At 46.6% G+C, this 22,345-nt stretch overlaps 1 protein-coding gene across 3 annotated transcripts in view; it reads right to left on the reverse strand.

Moving 5' to 3' along the window:
• Positions 1-22,345, reverse strand: part of EFCC1 (EF-hand and coiled-coil domain containing 1) — a 90,587-nt gene that overhangs the window by 37,517 nt on the left and 30,725 nt on the right. For all 3 annotated transcript variants that reach the window (XR_012647049.1, XM_075006233.1, XM_075006232.1), the window contains exon 3: positions 1-143. Coding sequence is in view for 2 of the 3 variants with exons in the window: in XM_075006233.1 (XP_074862334.1) it covers positions 1-143 (143 nt within the window). In the remaining variant the exon portion in view is untranslated. The remainder of the gene's footprint in view (positions 144-22,345) is intronic.

A 22,345-nucleotide genomic window follows, 5' to 3' on the forward strand; every position in this document is an offset into this window, starting at 1 on the left:
CGTTCTCTGACATCCCTGCTCCCCCAGCAGGTGAACTGCGATCTAGCTGCACAACAGATACACAGTATCTTCTGTCTGGTAGTGCTGCTCCTTCTTGCTTTGTGCTGCCTCTTGAAGGAAGCTGAAGCATCAGAACCTCAGACCTGGAGAAGAAAGGTAAAAGAAGGTGAACATTTAGTAACGCTCCAAAAGCTGAATTAATATGCACAGTAGAGGTCACTTCACCTCATTAACCATTCTGCTAAAGTAAAATTATTCAAGAATCAGAAGCACAGGAGCATCCACATTCAATGCCCATTAAATGTAGTCCTTGAGGTAGTTTTCAAAGACTTTACTAAGAATGAGAGGAAGAAAGTATTAAACTATTCTTGGATTTAGGCATTAATAATTAAACAAATATGACTTTTAGCTTTTAGTTGAAATTCAAGACATCTGTAAAACATGTGCAGCCATCTACTTTGTCCATAAAATCTGCCTTCTTCACTGACACTGATTACATGCTTAGGCCCTGGGCAGAAGTTAAAATTCTTAAATGGGGTTTAAGTATATCTAGGTCTTTGTGAGGGGTTGTCTGCATTAGGATGATTGAATGGCATGTCATATTAATACTACTACTTAGCAGATGCTTTTGTTTTTCACATGCTCAAATCATGAACACAGATACATCAGATCTAGTTACAATACCTTAGTAAGGCAAACATTAACTCCATTTAACATGTGGGTCAGCTGAAAGAGAGATTGTTTTGCCCTAGATCAGGTATGTTGAACTCAAAGCCTACTGAGGGTCACACAAACAAAAACTGATAGCTTTCAGGGCCACCAAAGAAAATGCTCCTTTATCAGAAAGTTGTCATTATTTATTATTATAGGTTATGGTTTAGGTATATTTTATAATATTTTTCAGGTCTTGTTTGAATATAATACAATAATTTTAATTTAAAATTTAATACTTAACATGAATTTTGTTTTCTAATTTTATTAATAAGTCATAAAATTTGAGAAAAGACACACCTAGCAGTGAGGGAAGAAAGAACTAGAAAACCCTGATGGTAAAAGCAGACTAAAAGGCTTTGGACAGGGGGCTGGACTAGATGACCTCCTGAGGTCCCTTCCAGCCCTAGACTTCTATGATTCTATAAAACATCTTGAAGAAAGAAGGGACAGATGGTTTTTTGCAGTGAACGTGCAAAGACAGGTGTCAAGACATCTGTGTTCCATGGCTAGCTCTGCACTTCTTGTGATGTCAGTTGCATCATCTCTAAAAATGAGGATAACCTACCTCACAGGAAAGTCAGGAGTTAACAACATGAATGAATGAATGAATGAATGAATGGGCTTTGAGATTTGTGGCTGGCAGGAATAACAGCAAGAGTTAATTTCAAGAAGTGGTATCTGTGGGGAATGGACCTGTACGAACTCCAAGAATGAAGATTATGGCTGAGAGTGACCGATCACCACCAGCTCGCTGGTGGAATGCTCGATGTTAAGTTGCTAAGGGTGTACTTAAGTCAGAACATTTCCACTGTACAGGGTCTGCTTTATCAATCATTGTGACGAGGTTTGAACGCTGCTTTGGCTGATTTTCTGTATTTCCCTGTCACTTTTGTACAGAGTGGATAATACCACACAGTGAAACCCCTCCCCTGCCCCAAGAGCAGCTCTCCCCTTATGGAGGCTAGAGATTCCCCTTTCCCACACCCCCTTTCAGTGGGCCATAGAAGACATCACAAACCCACATTTTTTTCCTGCATAGAGGAAGCAGCGAGAAAGGAAAGGGGGACTGGGTGCCCCAGCAGGGGAAGGGGGTATGGGGAGAGAGACCAGGTCAGGATCTCACAGCTTCTGTGGCTATGGTCCGAAGTCTGGAGGAGAAACATTGCACTCTCCTCCCCGTCTTAGGCCCCCTCCCCACCAGTTTGCACTGCACTCCCCCTCCCACCAGCCCCCTCAATTTCTCTGCACTTCCTTCTCAGACATTCTGGGGTTTACACTGCAATCCCCCATTGCACTGTCTTCTCCCCCACAGTTTCAAACGGTTTGGGGCTTGTAGTTCCCCCACTGCAGTGCAGTCCCCACTGCACCACCCCCAGGTCCCTTGAGGCCTGCACTGCTCCCCATCACTGCGCAGCTCTCATTGCACTGCCATGCATTGCACCGCCCCCTAAGGCTTGCATTGGCCCCACACGCACTACCCCCAGGTCCCACGAAGCTTCCGCTGCACCCCCTTCCATACTCCCTACCCATATTACTTTGCCTGTGTTCCTCTGTTGCCATTTGCTCTGTCCCCCCAACCTCTGCGGCTCCCTACCTGCAGCTGCCCCAGGCAGGCACCCCTCTCTGCCTTAGTCAATGTGGGTTTCACCTTAGAGCAGTCACACACCCTTCTCTGGCATGCACAAGTGGCAGGGGGAGGGACAAACACCAAACCCGGCTTCTCAGGCTGTCCATGTCTGGTGCATGCATATTAAAATCCCCTTGGTTCCCTGGTGTTTTAATATGTATGTGCCTGACACAGACAGCCCAAGGAGCTGGGTTTGGTGTTTGTCATAAGAACATAAGAATGGCCATTACTAGGTCAGACCAAAGGTCCATCTAGCCCAGCATCCCATCTGCTGACAGTGGCCAGTACCAGGTGCCCTGGGGGGATGGGGTGTGGAAATGAGGACAATGATCAAGCAACTTGTCTCCTGACATCCATCTTCAGCCTCTGACAGAGACCAGGGACACCATTCCTACTTCCTGGCTAATAGCCTTATGGACCTAACCTCCATGAATTTATCTAGCTCTTCTTTGAACTCTCTTATAATCCTAGCCTTCACAGCCTCCTCTGGCAAGGAGTTCCAAAGGTTGACTGTGAGCTATGTGAAAAAGAACTTTCTTTTATTAGTTTTAAACCTGCTGCCCACTAATTTCATTTGGTGTCCTCTAGTTCTTATATTATGGGAACAAGTAACAAAATTTTCTTTATTCACTGTCTCCACACTGCCTAATGATTTTATACACCTCTATTGTATCCCTGCTCAGTCTCCTCTTTTCTAAACTGAAAAGTCCCAGTCTCTTTAACCTCTCCTCATACAGGACCCATTCCAAACCCCTAATCATTTTAGTTTCCCTTTCCTGAACCTTTTCTAATGCCAAAATATCTTTTTTGAGGTGAGGAGACCACATTTGTACACAGTATTTGAGCTGTGGGCAAACCACAGTTTTATAAAGGGTCAGTAAAATATTTGTTCTTATTTTCTATCCCTTTTTAAATAATTCCTAACATCCTATTTGCTTTTTTGACTTCTGCTGCACACCGTGTGGATGTTGGCCCTCCCCCTGCTGCTCATGTATGCTACAGAAGGGTGTGTGACCACGTGGGTCACACTTAGATAGTTTGGACAGCAAACTGGATCAAGCAAGGCCAGTGGTAGAACTAGGGTTAGATTTTATTGAAGCAAATATTTCAACAATAGTTATACAAAGTACAAGTTAAAAAAAAAAAGGCATTGTGAGTCCAGGGTCAAGTGTGGGTTGTGAGGGAATACCAGGTTAGTTAACACAGTTAACAAGATAAATAACAAACACAACCTGCATTGTCCTGGATGGAGGTGGGTGGGTTTTTAAGAGTGGATAAGTGTTCCCAGGACATGAACCATACAAGGTATAAGGTGGTACTATATTGTGGCAAAACAAGTAGGTGCATGGGTGTAGTGCCTCCATGGTCTGAGAGTGTCCCTTAGTGTGTCAGTGTCTTCTGAGAAAAGATGCAGAGACCATGAGGAACGAAAGCACTTTTTTGTTTCCCTGACTCTCTCGTCAGTGTTCTCAGTCGTACGTCAGCATCCTTTGTCAGGCGTATCATGTTGTATTTGGTGGAAGATATATATAGTCTGTAAGGGTATGAAATGGCTGATGTCCCCAGTCGTGTTTCCCATCAGTGGTCTTGGTCAGTTGTCAGTGTCACTCATCAGCAGCCTCGCCTGTCACCTGTAGGAAGATGCATAATAATGCATCAGGAAAGGGAGGAGGTGATGTCCCTGACCGTATTGGTCCTCAGTGGGCGATCTTATGTGAGTCTTGTTAGAGAGTGCATTGTCCATCAGGGAAGGAAGCAGGTGGTTCTTCATTGTTAGTCTATAAGGTGCCACAGGACTTCTCATTGTTTTTGTGGTTGCAGACTAATACAGTTACCCTTCTGATACCTAGCTCATTTTGGGAGTCCCATATGCCCAGGTCCCCTACCATCAGGGCATGGATCTCAGCTTTGTAGCCCTAGGCCTTCAAGGTGTCTGCCAGGATGTATATTTCTCAGTCTTCCATGCTCGGGGCTTGCAGAAGGTTGAGATCCAGTTCTCTGTGGTGACACCCACCATGATGACCCTCACCGACTTGCTGGTCACCACGATGCCTGGTCTCAGCAGGCTGTCTGTCCATGGCGATGCTGCCCAGGGTTGGCAGGAAGGCTTTGATCAGCCAGCCCTGGATGGCTTTGTGGTAGAGCTGCCAGGCTCTCAAATGGATCTGGCAGATGGACATGGAGGGCAGAGTCTTGTTGTCGAAGCTGCACCTCCTGCATCCCTTGTCTTGCTTTCCATGGTGGATGACTCCATTGAGGGGGACACAGTTGAGCTGAGCCCAGTGCTCAAAATCATCAGTATGTGAAGCAGGTGAAGCTGCCCTCAGACTGGAAGTGGTTGCAGGTGTCCCACAGCTTCCAGCTGAGGTTCTCTGAATAATGGCAGCAGATGACTCCTTTCAGGTCCCTCTCTAGCAGGGTTCTGGCCAGTGAGGTGATGATGGTCTGACCTAAGGTATTGATGCATGGGAACTGAATTCCCAGTTCCTGGAGTTCCTCAACTGACAGCATCTGGTCCTCTTTCCCAACCATCTTGAGGCATTGTGGCACAGGACCACAGCAAGGACAGGTCAGGAAGTCCATCACCTGGAACCACTCTCTGTCCTGAACTTGGCCTCTGAGCTACTGAAGTAGGTGAGGAGCACCATCAAAAACACTGTGTGGGACACAGTGTTGCATCTTTAACTGATGCTCTGTCAACCTAAACCATTTTTAAAAGCAAAATGCCTATATGTGGCATACAAGAAGTGCTGTTAAAATCTGAGAAGTCACAAGAGGTGCAAGAACAGAGTGACAAAGAACAAGAAGTCATAGTTCAATGGCTATACTGAAGAGTTCCCCCTATTTGCTTTTACAGACATTGGGGTAAACCTGATATAAGATAAAATGGTTGAAACCAGACCCAAAATGGAATTATAAAACATCTAGACAGATGTAAGAGAGAGTAACCAACATAATTCCTGTAAAAGAAAATCATGCCTCATTAATCTATTTGAATTCTTTAAGTATTTCAACAAATTAAAAAAAGATAAAGGAAAACTAATTGATATGTATAGGCCTTTTCTAAAATCCTTTGGCTAAATAAAGTGGTATTTATTGGCCAAAGAAAATTAAAAAACTTCAGACAAAGCTAGGTGACCAGGCAGTATGACGGCAGGTTGCATTCATTACTGACAAATATCTATTAGAAGGAATATTTTGACATATATACTGTTTGATTCTAAATGCATACAATCATTCATAAAAGAGACCTGAGGGTCATTGTGGACAGCGAAATACAATCTTCAGGCCAGCATAATGCTGTGATTTAAAAAAAAAATTAGGCACTCCTATTTACCATCTAAAATAATACAAGAGAAAAAAATCCATAATTCTCCTCTTGACAGTTTCTTGCAGCTTTCTTTGAAGTGTCTGATATTAGCCACTTTCTGAAACAGAATAACTACATGGACTGTCAGTGTGATCCATTATGGTAATTCTATGTTCAGTAACTACACTGCCTCTTTTCTGCTAATGTTTAAGAATTAGGATCCCATAGCTTTATTTAAAATAATACATAGATTTAATATTTTTCACCAGGATTTTTACTGGCTTAAACTCTTCATTGCTGCTATTATGTACTTTACCTCTTGAGAGATGGTACATAGCTTGCAAAAATTCTTATTTAAATGTATATGAAAGCACATCAAATCCAGGAGTGATACTTAATAAGTCTAGTTCTCTCCAAAGGTGTCTGGGGATTAGATTTTGTTCCATATATGTCTGAATATTCCTTGCACTTAGCACACTCTTTTAAACATATATCAAAAGAAAAAGAGAGTTAAATACTTACAAAACTTGGTCCTATTGAAACTAGTTTTGTAACATGTTCTCTTCATACTAGCCTTTCACACACATCTCACACTTACATGCATCCACTCAAGTGTTTAAAAGATCTATATGGACTAAGGGAAAGGCTGGTGCCAAGTTAAAAATACAGGTATCATTTTTGTTTAATCTAATAAAGCTGCTAAGAGTGCTGGTTCTCTCCCTCTCTCTCTCTCTCTCTCTCTCTGTGTGCGCGTGCACGTACAAGGCAAGAATATCAAAATGTAACAGGAAAGGAAAATATTTAAAGCATTCTGTCAAGGAAATAGCTGAGTAAACCTGCTCAAAAATTGCTCACAAGAGTAGCGTTGGCTGTACAGAAAAAATTGATATATTTCATTTACAGTTTATAGGTATCCTTGGCCTAGCAGCAGTTTTCCTATCAAAATAAAAAAGAATGGTAATCATTAGAATTCATTCTGATGCCATTAATTTGTTTTCTACTAAATCATGGTATTGAAACTGAAGCAGTCCTTTTTAAAATAAGGCAATTATTTAGATTACGAAATGTGAAATGTTTGAGGTATAGCTTTCAATTAAAATCCAAATGATTTCCATATTCATTTTCTTCAGATTTTTTTCACAACATTCAAATAAAGGGAAACACATCAAAGATCTACTGAAAGACTTTTTAAAATAATATTCTGTGCAAATTCAGAAATTAAAATATTTTTCTAAATAGCTAAAACATAACTAGGTTTAGATATTTGAAAAAGGCTTTTTCCCAACCCCATTGGCATGAGGAGTCAGTGACATCCTTAAATGAATCCTGTTTACCCTATTGCCCTTTTGTCTGCGTAATAATTGTTTCTAAGATTTTAAAAAATGGCTACTATCAGAGGGGTAGGTGTGTTAGTTTGTACTGCAAAAACAACAAGAAGTCCTGTGGCACCTTATAGACTAGCAAATTTTTTGAAGCATAAGCTTCTGTGGGCAAACACCCACTTCATCAGCTGCATGTAGAGGAGATTTCAGTGGCAGCTCTAACTACAGAGGCTCATGAAAAGGAGGGAGTACCAATCAAGAGGAAGACCAGAGCTGAGGAGGCCAATTCAGTCAGGGAGGATATGGCCCACAGCAGCTGATGCGGAGGCGTGAGGAGAAACATGGCTAGTGATTCTGGATGTCTCACGTTTGGCCTTGTATCTTGACTGCAGACACCTTAAATGCGTATGATTTTCAGGAAGTTCCGAGCAACCCCATTCTGATAATCAGACCCACTTTCAGTGGATTTGGGCACATCAGTTCTTTGGGTGCTCCGTTTACCAGTCTTTTTAGTGATGGTCTTTAGAACCACCATTATAAACTGTGGTGTGTTAGGCCACTTACTGTGGAATGGAGTGCTTTTTGTTTATATTACAGGGGTCAGCAGTCTTTCTGAGCTGCATGCTGAATTTTACCATTTAAGTGGTGATTGGTAGTATTAGCTGATCTTTTGTTAATTCACAGGTGCCGTGGCTTTGAGCAAGCTCCCAGCTGCATGGGGAGGAGGGGCAGAGCTGAGCTCCTGCCCCACGTGCCAATGAAAATCAGCTCACGTGCTGCTCTTGGCACCCTTGCTTGGGGCTGCTGACCCCTGGAATATTATATATTTTTCAGAAATGGAATTTTTCCTTCAGCTTTTAAACAAAAATAACCCAGGACTTGTACTATAGACACTTCCTACCAAAGCTTCAAAGCAGCAGGCACTATGTCTGGTAATGTTTGAAGGATCATGCCCTTTTTGGAATAGTGACATGCTTTGGGCCTGTCTCGAAGTAGCAGATGAGCCTGAGTGAGCTATACGTGGGGCTATAAGGACCTTTCATAGAACAGAAAGAGTGACTGGGGATTCTATGCCCGCAGAGAGTGTGTGCCCATGGTCAGGTTGCAGAACAAGGGACCAAGTACCCAGGAAGGATGTCATGGACAGGCCCTGTTCCAGCGCTGGCTGACACTGGAAAACTAAAAAAAATTGGATCACCAGACTCTCTTGGGAGGGAGTCTGTGACACCCTAGGGTGAGCTAAAGGACTGCGTCTGTTCCTTTTTCTTGCTTGTGTTGGAACAACAAATGTTCTTAAAGAAAATGGGTGGGGCAATATGTGTTTGGAAGCTGAGGAGATGTCCCACCCTATGATGTTTGGCAGAGAACGTAGACATTGCAACTGGGCCTTGACACTAAAGAATGGTGAAGTGGAGCTCTGGTGCCCAGTGAAGAGAAAATCACACCTGTAATATTGAAAGACCTCAAAGTTTGGGAGTGAATGGCAATAAAGATCTGTCAGTTAGTAACAGGGCCACAGCAGCAAGACAGCTGTGATATTGTGGCAGTCTGAACAGCTTCTCATGCAGGGGATGGCGAACCAGCAGAAACATCGAGATGCAATTTGCTGAATCACAGAGGTGACAAGATGCCCAGTTTTTAAGAGCCATTATATATACAATTGAGTGAAGAGATGCCAGGTAACATGGTTAGAGATGGGACTGTGAGGTGGCTGGTCCCAGGCCTGGTGAAGCTGGGACCAGAAGATGACTTAAAGACCTTTCTTTACAAATAATTGAGAGAGTGGTGAGTGCAGAGAGCTGGGAGGAATTGACATTAATGACCTATATTCCTGATTGGTGAGACCTGGCATTTTACTGGGCAGGAAAGCTACGTCTACACGTGAAGCCTACATCGAATAGCTTATTTCGATGAATAACATCTACATGTCCTCCAGGGCTGGCAACATCAACGTTCAACATCGACGTTGCGCAGCACCACATCGAAATAGGCGCTGCGAGGGAATGTCTACATGCCAAAGTAGCACACATCGAAATAAGGGTGCCAGGCACAGCTGCAGACAGGGTCACAGGGCGGACTCAACAGCAAGCCGCTCCCTTAAAGGGCCCCTCCCAGACACAGTTGCACTAAACAACACAAGATCCACAGAGCCGACAACTGGTTGCAGACCCTGTGCATGCAGCATGGATCCCCAGCTGCAGCAGCAGCAGCCAGAAGCCCTGGGCTAAGGGCTGCTGCACACGGTGACCACAGAGCCCTGCAGGGGCTGGAGAGAGCGTCTCTCAACCCCTCAGCTGATGGCCGCCATGGCGGACCCCGCTATTTCGATGTTGTGGGATGCGGATTGTCTACACGTGCCCTGCTTCGATGTTCAACTTCGAAGTAGGGCGCTATTCCCATCCCCTCATGGGGTTAGCGGCTTCGACGTCTCGCCGCCTAACAGCAATGTTAACATCGAAATACCGCCCAACACGTGTAGCCGTGACGGGCGCTATTTCGAAGTTAGTGCCGCTATTTCGAAGTAGCGTGCATGTGTAGACACGGCTGAAGTGATAAAAAAATCAACTTCCATCTGGTGGTGAAGGCAGGTCTGGACTCATTAGGGTCCAGAGGCATGTAAACACAGATTTCAAGTTGCTTCATTTCTATGAAGAGCACAACCATAGGTAGTGACCAAGAAATTACAGTACCTTGTAGCTTGGTGGCTGTGCCCAAAAAACAGCTAATCAGAAAGGATTAAGGACCAAATTGTCCTGGAGCAGTTCTTAAAAGATCTACTGCTGAGATCCAGATCAAGGTAAGGCTCTTTCAGCCAGTCTCATGGGGAAGCTGTTGAATGAGTAGAGGTCATTTTTGTGCCTGAGAGAGATGAGGTGGTATGGCAAAATGATGGGAGTCCAAAAAGGGGTGACCCAGTGAAGCTCTCTAAGGGGAAAAACTTCAAGTGGCTAACAGCTGGGGGATACATAAGCTACAAGGAGCCCAGATAGTTCCACAATTCAAAGGAAACCTGCATAGGAATGACCAAAGGGGCCCCTATAATGTGTCAAATGTGATCAACCAGTACATATCAGACATGAATGTCCAGTCTGCATATGAGTGTTATTATTTAGACAGCTAATACAACCAGAGCAGGGTTGGGTCCATTTTGAAAGGTTAAGAGGGCTTGGTTGTACAGGGCATAGGGGTAGAAGTGGTGATTTGAGGGACTCATGGACGCTGGTTGTCAGTGCACATTTGTCTGGGAAAATGAAGTGAGTAAATAAGGTCGACCAACATCTGCTGGTATGAACGTCATGTATTCATGGTGATTATCTCATAACAGAAGTTGAACTGGAATTCCAGGGCTGGAGACCTTACCTGCACATGGCTGTGGGATCGAGAAATTACCCTGGCTGGTAACCCTGGGCAAGGATCGGGTGGGTTTTTTTTCAGCCCTTAAGAAGTAGGAAACAGAACACGAGTGCAGGACAGGGAGGGTCATGGGTTGGCTGAAAAAGGAAATAAGGGGCTCAAAACTGGAGTAAAAATTGCAAAGGGGGAGTGAAAAGAGAGCACACAACCATCACAGACCCATAGAACCCTAGGGCTGGAAGGGACCTCAGGGGGTCATCTAGTCCAGCCCCCTGCCAAAAGCAGGATCAACCCCAACTTAATCTTCCCAGCCATGACTACGTCAAGCCAGGACTTAAAAACTTCTATGGATGGAGATTCCACCACCTGTCTCAGCAACGCATTCCAGTGCTTCACCACACTCCTGGTGAAATAGTTTTTCCTAATATCCAACCTACACTTCTCCCTCTGGAAGTTCAGACCATTGCTCCTTATTCTGTCATCTGTCACCATTGAGAACAGTCTCTCTCCATCTTCTTTAGAGGCCCCTTTCAGAAAATTGAAAACTGCTATGAGATCACCTCTCCCTCTTCTCTTCTGCAAACTAAATAAGCCCAAAGCTCTCAGCCTCTCCTCATACGGCATATGCTCCAGACCCCTAATAATTTTTGTTGTGCTCTGCTGAACCCTCTCCAATGCGTTCACATCCTTTCTATACTGGGGGGCCCAGAACTGGATGCAGTATTCCAGATGAGGCCTCACCAGAGCCAAGTAGACAGGAATAATAACTTCTCTAGAGCTGCTTGAAGCGCTTTTCCTAATGCACCCCAATACGCCATTAGCCTTCTTGGCTACAAGGGCACACTGTTGACTCATATCCAGCCTCTCATCCACTGTAATCCCCAGGTCCTTTTCTGCTGCACCGCTACTTAACCAGTCGGTCCCTAGCCTTTAACAATGCTTGGGATTCTTCCATCCCAAGTGCAGGACTCTACACTTGTCCTTGTTGAACCTTGTAGTAAGGTGGAAGGCCTAAGCCCATACAGCACAGGCCTGGTGTGACGCCTGAGGCCTAGCAACAATGGACAAAACATGGCTCAAAGTTGAGCTGTGAGCAAGAGGCAGACCTCTGCTAACAGACCTCGGCACAGACAGGGCTGAGAGTACAAAACACTAACTGGTAATTGGTCCAGGTGCGGAACAATTAATTGGTATAAGTTGAAATCACAAGGTCTCACCAGCTCATTAAAAAAGACCTTGATACTTACTTCTTACAGATACAGACCCAGGTTCAGGAAATGGTCTAAAATGACAGCATGATGTATAGAGATGATCTAACCAAACCACAAGGTGTAGGGAGATGGATGGTGTCTAAGTAGCATCAGAAGATGGTAACCTGACAATGTCAGAGGGTGGTAATCCGAAACATCAGTTTTAAAGTGTCCTTTGTTTGTACCCGTATATAACACAATGTCTTGGGCGGGGGGCATCTCTGTCTGACCTAGGGGGCAGTGGAATTTCCACTGTTTGTTTCAGTCCATTGCAGCAGATGCATATGTACAGGGTATCAGTACAGTATACTGTACCTAACAACTGTTATTTGAACCTTGCTTGACAATAAATCCTGGCTGGGTGCCTTTGATCCTTACCTGCTCTGTGGTTTTTGGGAAGCTACGGCTGCAGTCAGTGGGCTCGCTGGATTGAACACACACACACACATATGCACACACTCACTTACACACACAAGCAGCCTTCTGGTTATCATCAACATTGCCAAAGACCCATGAGAACACAATGGTAGTAAATCTGAACTACAAACCTAATCAAATTTCTTTTGGCCCAATACTCCAATTTATCTCAGTCACTCTGGACCCTATCTCTGCCCTCCATTGTATCTACCTGACCCCCTCCCTACCTTAGCGTCATGCAGGAGTAGTTTAACAAGAATGGGAGGTGATAACCAAATCTGAGAAAAGATTATTAAGCAGTTGGTAGGTTTGGAAAGAGAGTTAGTTTGGCTTCAGTGGGAGCCTGAGAAAGAGAAACAGTAGAAGAAGTGGCTTGGCTCCAGGTAGAGAAAAATGCAAAGGAATGGAGGCTGATAGAAACCCAGACAGACTCTCAATCACCAGACAGGCTGCAACAGCAGGCAGAAGATCAGAGAAGGAGCTATGAATGGAAGCAGGACTCCAGTATGGGAAAGGAAGCGGGAAATACCTGCTTAATGGGTCTCATCCTGAAAGCTAGAGAGCTTGCAGAACAATTAGAAGTGACAGAATGCAATTTACAGGTATGAGAGAGAGCACTTAGTAATAGACCCGTGGTTCACTCAGGAGGAAAGGAGATGCTTAATCCTCTTAGTCAGTGACTTTTAGACTGAGTTAGAAACTGTGCAGAGATGGAAAAACTTGTGGATGAAGTGACCTTGAAGTCCTGAAGGAGATGACACTGTATATTGACTGTGACATGTGAGGCTGAGTATGACACACTGACTCCACTGCACTGGAGGCCAGCAGGACTTATTAGGGCTTATTCCTATGAGACTGGGGTAGGCCATGGGATTTTGAAACCTACTGTGCTGTCTCTCAGTTTGTGTAATATGAAATGGTTTGTCACGTTAAATAAATGCAGGGCATGTTTGGGTTTATTTGGGAAAATATGGTGGTCCATTTTGATAGGGGGCCCTGGAGTATTATATGGAGCATTTTCTGAGACCTGTCCAGTGGGAAATATATTTTGCCTTGTGGAGGGCATGGAAGAAGCCCAATGAGGTACCTAACAGGTCAAAGCGAAAAACAAGGCCTTTATCTCGGAAAAGGAGGAAGGTGTATTAAAGGGTAGCTGGTTCCTGTACGTACACCAAGCCCAGTTCCTGTGTGTTGGAGCAGCTGGCCCAAGAGAGCTTATTACAGAGCTTCCAGTCGGATGGCAGGAAGAGGAGGTGTGATTGGGGCAGGCTGTGTTTGGGGCATAGGCTCTAAATCCTCTGAAGGGGCCCTGAAAGGCTGTCCAGGACCTGTTATTCCCAAAAGAGAGAAGAACTGACTGGGAGTGGAAGAAATTAATTCAAGAAGCTGTATCACCTCTCAGGAGGAGATGCTGTGAAACTCTGGGACAAAAGGATGAGCTAAAGGACTATTTCTGTTTTACTTGCTTATGTTTGGTCTGGGGTGGCCACTTGTCCAATTTTACACTAGACAGGCCTCTTTTCTGGCTGCTTTCTCCTCTCTGGTACTGGTTCTGCACAGGATGTTGTTCTGCCAAGTATTGGATGGGGGAATGCCATTTTGGACAGTGCAAGGATCCTCTGCCAAAGGTGTGACTTAATAAACGCACAGAAGAAGTGTGATACCCAACTGAAAATAGTGTCCTCCTTGCAGCATGATTTTACATACACCATGTGTAGTCATGCTGGTGGGAGAGAGAGGACATGCAGGGTGGGCCCAGGCTGTTCCTGAAAGTGCCAGAAAGTTTTGTAAAGCAGGCTGAGTGCGGCAGAGTGTTTGGAAGCCAAGGAGAAGTCCTGCTTAGTGACAAGCCTCTTTGTGGTTTAGCAGTTCCTGAAATTTGCTCTTTATTTAAAAGAGTGGCGATCACAATGATGCACGTTTGCTACTTAAGGTTTGGGCAGCTTCCACTAGTGTGAAAATCTTTTCTCATAAATGTGGGAGAGGGTTGGTTATTTAATAGGGACAAATTGACAGTATTGGCTTTTCACATCTAGAAGCCTGGTTTTCATTTTGCTTGCCACCTTGTGTACATTCAAGAGCTTACTAAAGAAAATAAATTCCTTTCATAAAACTCTGCTCTGTCACGGCTTGGCATGACAGATAGTGTCTGCTTAGATGAGACTCAGGATGAAGCTAAACAATATCTTGATTTTTTCCCCTCTACTACTCAGGAATCCTCAAATTGGTCTCTAAAGTAGAAAGTTAAATTCAGCTTCTTGTGGGCTGGGATTCCAGACATGGGATGAAATTATATAGGTATGACCAGGTACTCTCTAATGTGAAGCACTTGTGGTGAGCACAAAAGACAAGGGCTGTGGTGACACAAGCATGTTTTGCCAGCAAAACCCTAGTTTTATCTACAAAATTTGTGGAGTGCACATACACAAAATGGGATTTGTCGACAATATCTGGATAAAACACAGCAACTCCTGCCAGCAGCATTCTGCCTCAAAGCTTTGAAGCATAATGCAGCACTGACAGATTCTGTTGACAAAAAAGCTTCAGGGGGCCTTCCATGGACACAGGGCACCCGCAACAATGGGCACCCCCGTCTCTTGTGCTTCTGGGTGCCTGTTTTGTCGAGAGAGCAGCCAGGCAGTCTGACTGCTCTGTTGACAGAGCAGAATGCTCTCCTGATTGGCTTTCGTGTGTGGCTGCACTCTGTCAACCGAAGTTTTGTTGGCAAATCTCTTCAGACAGTGACTTCTGTCGACAGAGTGAGGTAGTGTAACCGTAGTCAAGGTGCTTTTAGTTGATCTTTCTGCACAACCCATGAATAAGGCGGAAGTGAAGTGCATCTCACCCAAAAAAGCCTATCATCTAATAAATAAAATTCATAGTCTTTAAGGTGTTACATGACTGTCTGTGGTGGTTTTTATGTTTTTGTTTGTGGAAATATAGACTAACAGACTAGCCCTCTGAGACTATTTGTTTTCTTGGTTACTTGGGGATATCAGCTGTGAAACTAGAAGGTTGAATTCTGAGTAGGGGACTGAGAATCAGGTACAAAGCCCTCACCCCCACTCCCTCTGTGGGCTCTCTAAAACATCATAGTTGCCATTTCATTTGTGTTTTTTTAAAAAGACTTCTTCCTATCCCCCTCATCTGTTCTATTCTCTATCATGTCTCTCCTGTTCTGCATCCTCAATCCCAAAAGAAAACCCAAACCCAAACCTATTTTGCTGCAAGACCCAACCTGTTCTGGCTGGATATTCTTTGTCAGATTATACTGAAGAGTAAAGGGAAGCAGTAACTGGTTGGCAAATGGAGATTTCAGATAAACCAGATATCAGAGATTCATCCATTCCAAAGCCAAAACAACCATTGTGATCACTAGTCCAACTTCCTTTATAATGCAGGCCAGAGAACTTCCCCAAAATAATCCCTACAGTGTATCTTTTAGAAACAAAACAAAAAAACAATCATCTAGCACTTTAAAGACTAACAAAATAATTTATTAGGTGATGAGCTTTCATGGGACAGACCCACTTCAGATCATAGCCATACCAGAACAGACTCAATATATAAAGCACAAGGTCCAAAATTGTTATCAAGGTTGACAAATCAGAAGAGCAGAAGGATGACGGAGCGGATTGTGAGGTGGAGAAGTTAAGAGTTAGATAAAACATCGACGTATGTAAAAGGGTCCTTACAATGGGTCAGGTAATTGCTGTCCCTGTTCAAACCATGTGTTAATGTGTCGAATTTGAATATGAATGTCAGTTCTGAGCATTCCCTCTGTAGATGGTTGTTGAAATCCCTTTTCAGTAGAACACAATAGCAATGTCTACACTGGAATGCTACATCAAAGTAGCTTATTTTGAAGTAGCGACATTGAAATAAGCTACTTTGACACGTAGCATCCACACATCCTCCGGGGCTAGTGCCAGCAACGTTCAACATCAACGTAGGAATGTGCTACATCGAAAGGGGCCCCACGGGGGGAGTCTACACACAAAAGCAGCCCCCATCGGAATAAGGGGGCTAGGAAAGCCTGAGGACGGGGTCACTGGGTGGATTAGCACTTCTGGGGCAACAGCAAGCCACTCCCTTAAAGGGCCCCTCCCAGACACACTTGGCCTGCACAGCACAAGGTCTGCAGAGCTGACAACAGGTTGCAGTCCCCATGCATGCAGCATTGACCCCCAGCCGCAGCAGCAGCAGCCAGAAGCCCTCAGGGCTGTTTCTGAGGCAGGGGCCGCCCTGCTCAGCACCACGCAGGAAGCCGCTCAGCAGCTCCTGGAAGACAAGCCCTCCTCAGGGGATAAAGGGGCTGCCCCAGACCATCGTGGGGCCCTTCTGGCCCCACCCTGCCGGGCGCACCACCGGATATGGAGGTACCCCACCAGCACGGAGTGGTGGGAGCGGCTGGTCCTCGAGGACTGGGATGACGACCACTGGCTCCGGAATTTCTGGATGAGCCAGCAGACATTCCTTGAGCTCTGACAGTGGCTCCCCTCGCCCCGCAGCACCAGGACACCCCTATGCGGCTTTCACCATCGAGAAACGGGTCGACATCGCTGCCTGGAAGCTGACCACTCTAGACAGCTACTGATTCATAGGACAGCAGTTCGGTGTGGGCAAGGCCAACGTTGGGGCTGTCATCATGGAGGTAAGGAGGCCTGGGAGGGGACTCCGGGGTGCGGGGGGAACCCAGGGAAGGGGGACTCTGGGGGGAGGGGAGAGCCCAGGGCGGCAGGCGGAGCCCGGGGGCAGCTTGGAGGGGGCAGGCACACCCTGCACACCCCTCACGGGTGCTCATGTCCTCCCCCTGCAGGTGGTACACATGCTGAATTCTCTGCTGCTCCACAGACTCATGCAGCTAGGGGACCTGGACGTGGCCATCGCGGGGTCTGCCAGTTTGGGGTTCCCCAGCATGGGGTTCCCCAACTGCTTCAGGACACTGGACGGGACCCACATCCCCATCCACGCCCCGGAGCACAGCAGAGGATGCTTCTTGAACAGGAAGGGCTACCACTCAGTGGTCCTCCAGTCCATGGTGGACAGCCGGGGCCGCTCCCAAGGCACATATGTTGGCTGGCCTGGCAGCACCCACAACACGCGCGTTTTTAGGAACTCAGGCCTGTGCCGCTGGTTGGAGGCAGGGACCTACGTCCCCCAGAGGAAGATGCCTCCGGGGGACACCACCATGCCCCTCTGCCTCGTGGCGGATGCGGCCTACCCCCTCCAGCCCTGGCTTATGCACCCCTACACAGGCCACCTCAGTGCCAGCCAGGAGGGGTTCAACACCCAGCTGAACCATGTGCACCTGGTGGTCGAGCGGACTTTCAGCCGCCTCAAAGGCTGCTGGCAGTGCCTCCTCACCCGCCTGGATGTGCGGCTCCCCAACATCCCCCAGGTTGTGGGTGCGTGCTGCACACTCCACAACCTGATGGAGAGCAAGGGGGAGGCCTTTGTGCAGGGCTGGGCTGTGGAGGCTGGCACAGCCTACCCCCAGCCAGCTGCTGCCCTGAGCCGCCAAGACGACCATGAGGGGATCTGGGTCCACGAGGCCCTGTGGGCCAATTTCAACCAGGGTGTGGGGTGAGCACCGGCGTGGCCATCCCTGGTGAGCCACTCACTCCCCCACCACCACCCACAACACACTACTGCCTGCACACCCACACTACTGCGCCCTAAGAGCACACAACAACACGTTTTTGTTTTAAAAATAAACCTGAACGTTATTTAAACCAACAAAAATGATACAATATTTTTAAGCAGGAATGGGGGAACTATGTACATGGGGGGGCTTCTACTAAAGAGGGGATGGGACACAACTATTTAAAACGAGGTGTGGGGAGCTATGTACAAAGGAGGGGGGCCTGAGTGGCCCACTCCTTGGCCCCTTTCTACTGTCCATCACGCGGCTTGGGGGAGTGTGACCTACGCCTGGGCTGGAGGCCACGTTGAGGCTGGGTGGGGGCTAGGAGGACCGGCAAATATGGCTGGGCCGGCTCCTGAGCCATGCAGTCCTCCTCCTCGGCAGGCTCCGGGGCAGGAGGAGGGCGGCTGGGAGGGATGGTGGCTGGAGTGGAGAGGGGCAGCATCTGCCCGACAATCTGCTCCTGGGTCCTAGCAATGCGATCGAATGTCCACATGAAGGACTCCCAGGCTTCCTGGCACCAGGCCAGCACTTGCTGCTGCAAGTGGAGGTGGCACTCCTCCGCTTGCAGGCAGCGCTCCAACACCTCCACCTGGCGCTGGAGGGTGGTGAGGACCTGGAGGTCAGCAGCCGCCTGCGGCTGGTTCCGGTGGTGGTGGGCTCGTCCCGGGGCTGGGTCCCTGCTCTGTTCCCTGGCTGCCATGGTGCGATGTCCCAAGCAGGCTGTCTGGCACAACGGACACAGCGCCAGCGCTGTTGTGGCCCTCGGATGGTGCGGCTGCAGAAAAGAGCCGTGAAGAGATAGGACAGCCATTAGTCTGGACCCTGGCCCGTGGCCCATGGCCCACACCCCCCGCCCCCCTGCTGCTGGGTCCCTGTCTCCTGTCCCCCAGCATGGGTGTGGTGTCCCTTTGGGTGACCCCCTTCAGGGGTTCTGCTCCCCCCTACCCCCAGGGATGGGGCCTGGCACTGTCCATGGGGGACGGGTACTGATGGGCTCTGGGGGCTGTGCCGCTGCTGTCCCAGGGCTATGATCTGGCCGGGCCATGGTGGGCTGGAGTCAGCTGGGTGTGGGGGGGGCCCTGGTCGTGTCCCTTCCCCCCGCCCCTTAACCTGGGGGTGTGCACCTGAAGGGTACATACCTGACAGTCCGCTCCCATGGTCGGGGGCACACCCGTCAGGCAGACGCTTTGCTGGAGCTGGGGGAGGGGAGCTCAAAAAGGAGCTCCCCGGCGCTGGAGCCCTCCTCCTCCGCTGTCCTGGGGTGGGCTCCTCTGGGGGCCCCTGGGGTGCAGGGCTGGCCTCCAGGTCGGACTCCGGCTCCAAGGCCTGCTGGGGCTCCTCAGCTGAGGTGTCAAGGGTGGCCGGGGAGGGAGGAGGTGTACTGGGGGTCCAGGATCTCCCTGAGCTCACTGTAAAAGGGGCAAGAGGCGGGGGCAGCCCCAGACTGGCTGGCCATGTTCTCGGCTCAGGCATAACCCTGCTGCAGCTCCTTGACTTTACTCCTGACATGGTCAGAAGTGCAGACAGGGTAACCTGGGTGGCCAGGCCCTCAGCCAGCCGGGCAAACGCGTCTGTGTTCTGCTGCTTGCTCTCCATTACGTGGAGAACTTCCTCCTCACCCCAAAGCCCCAGCAAGTCCCGGATTTTGGAGTCTGTCCAGCAGGCACCCTGCCACCTCTTCCCCCCTGGCTGGACAGCTGGGAGCCCTGGGTCCCCCAGGGGGTGTGCCCTAGGGGCGTTCAAGGGGGTCTACATAACTGGATAGTCTGGTAGTAAGGGTGCCAATACGCGAAATGATAGGGGCTTCCAGGGTTTCCAGGTTTGTGGATTTTGGGAAGTAAATAGAATAATCCCAGTTGGGGCTCAGATGTGTGTCTGAGTGAATAAGGTCCCAAGCAGAAGCAGGTAGTTCCTTAAATAGTTGGTGTAGTTTCTTTTGGAATTCCACAGGGGGATCAGCGGAGAGAGGTCTGTAAAATGTGGTGTTGGAGAGTTGTCTGGTTGCCTCCTGTTCATAGTCTGATTAATTCAGGATGACAACAGCAGCCCCTTTGCCAGCTGGTTTGATTATAATGTCTGGGTTATTTTTGAGACTCTGGACAACATAGCATTCAGCATAGTTGAGACTGTCTCTCATTTGGTGTTGTTTGCGTGTCATGTCAGTCTGAGCACAGTTGCGGAAGCACTGAATGTAGAAATCCAGACTTTCACTACGACTGTCAGGGGGAGTCCACATGGAGTTCTTCTTCTTTTGGTGTTGGTGGGGGGGAAGGGGGTCGAGTGAGTCAGACTGATGTTCGTAAGTGTGCTGGAAGAATTCCTCTCTGTCACTTTTAAAAACAAAACATTCAATCTTGAGCTGAACATTGGCAGTGATGGAGAGTTCGCCCTGCTCCTCATAAATTTTGCCAGTGGTTAATTACCCTAATTGTTAAAGAATTATGTCTTATTTCAACAAACCATTATGCCTTTCTCTACTAGACTTAAGAGCCCAATTATTAAATCTTGGTTCCCCATGTAATTAAAAGGCTGTAATAAAATAATCCCTTAACCTTCTCTTTGTTAAATAAAATAGACTTCAGAAGCTCAATCACAATCAAGCATGCTTTCTTTCTATTCCCTGAATCATTCTCATGACATTTCTTTGAACCATCTCCAATTTATCCACACCTTTCTGGAATCATGAGCACCAAGACTGGACACAATATTCTGGCAGGGGTTTCACCAATGCCAAATCCTGGGATAAAATTACCTTTCTACTCCTCAGATGGGTAACCGTGTTAGTTTGTAATTTAAAAAACAACAAGCAGTCCTGTAGCACCTTAGCGATTAACACACTTATTGGGTCATGAGCTTATGTGGATAAAACTTACTCACCTGATGAAATGGATTTTACACATGAAAGCTCGTGACCTAATAAATGTGTTATTCTCTAAGTTGCCACAGGACATTCTTTCTACTACTGCATGAGATCCCCGTTAATGCGTGCAAGAGCACTTGGCTTTTTGGCCACAGTGTCACACTGCAAACTCACATTCAGGTGATAATCTACTCCTTCGTACCGCACCCTTTGCAAAAAGAAATCTTTTGAGTTTGATCATGTATCATGTAAATATTAGAGGGTGTGCGGTGAGGGGAAGGGTTATTCAGTATTCTGGAATGTCTTGCTAGGGATTCAGCTTTATATGTCTAGTGATAGACAGAAACTAATGAATCTATCCACATAAGCAGCCAAGGAAAGATAAAGGAAAAATGCTCTGTGGCCCCATAAATGTGGGGACATAGCATGTTGTTCAAGGGGCAAGGCGGGAAACCTGAAGATGTATAAAGATAATTTCTACCTCAAAACTGACAGAAACAGGAGAAGCTACAAACCGTTTGAGCTGCTGTCTGACCATCTCAGCTTTTGAAGGCCAAGGCAAGCCTTTTTGTTTTCAGAACAGGTTGGGAACAGTTAATGTTTGCTGATCTTCCTGCAAGGATGTGTGTCCAGTTTCTGTGAAACTGTAGCAGGCTGCCTGGTTTGAGGGGGAGCAAAGAAGGTTCTAGACAGAAATTCTGCACTGGAACGGAAGAGACAGCAGCTTTAGGGATGATAAAATTCCTAGCTCAGCGTTGGAAGAAAGCGTGTCTTTGTCTAAGTCTTTACCATTGCCACATGAGCTTGAATTCAATTAGGAAAGCAATTCAAGTAATGAGCTAAGCTCTGACTGGATTTTCACCTCACAGTTAGGACCAAGTAAAGCAGTAAAAAATGCTTTTCATGGGCACCTACTTGTGCTTCCTAATACAAATCTGATGCTCCAATACCTGCATGTTTACTGTAACTGAGGTAGCTCTGTGTGGAAAGGGGCAGGGGCATAGCAAACCTAATTAAGGACAGAATAAAGAAAAAAAATCTTATGATTTCAAATCATCTTCTTTAACCACCAGACAGGTCTTCCTTTTTAAAAGTTCTTTATGCAGCAGCATGATGTCATACAAAATGCAGGCCTAATTTTGAATCTGCAGAGGTGTAAGTGGGACTAAGCAATCCAGTTACACTTCTTTTTAAACAGCGGATTCAATTCTTTTTTGTTAGTATTCATCAAACATCTAACAGGGCTTCATCAATGGGAAGAGGAGTGAATAAACAGTGCATTCACATAGGGCAAAGATCACAGGGGAAAGTGGCTCTGAAGATTCCTGGGAAGCAATTGTGTACAATGCTGAGTGGCAAGGTTTCCATAGTGACAGTCAAACAGTCCACATTCATTTTAAGGTCTTTGTACTCAGGAAAATGGGCAGCTTGAGAGAGAGAAAATCCATGAGAAGAAAGTTTGCAAAGTGTTGAAGCTCAGAATAATATCTGTGACTAACTGGTTTTTAATTAGTGCTCATGTCATTGTTACCAAAAGTTCCAACCACAGCACAAGGTACCTATTTTGCAACTGACCAAATTTTTAAATATTTCCTGTTTAATCTAAGGCTTGCTCTGAGGAATTTTTTGTTTGGCATCATAAGCAAAGATTCTTAACTGCTTCAAAGCAGGGTTTTACCGATCATGCCTAAAAGAATGCCTGTCTCTGTAACAAGAATGTGTATGATGTATCTACATAGCCGTATATGATGATGTAAAAATTTCAGATATGAGTAAAACAGAAGATATTTTTGGTTTTGTAAAGCTAACATTAGGACTGATCCTGTTACCATTTTATCTGA

Source organism: Carettochelys insculpta, chromosome 11 (assembly GCF_033958435.1).
Source record: "Carettochelys insculpta isolate YL-2023 chromosome 11, ASM3395843v1, whole genome shotgun sequence".
Classification (NCBI taxonomy): domain Eukaryota; kingdom Metazoa; phylum Chordata; order Testudines; family Carettochelyidae; genus Carettochelys; species Carettochelys insculpta.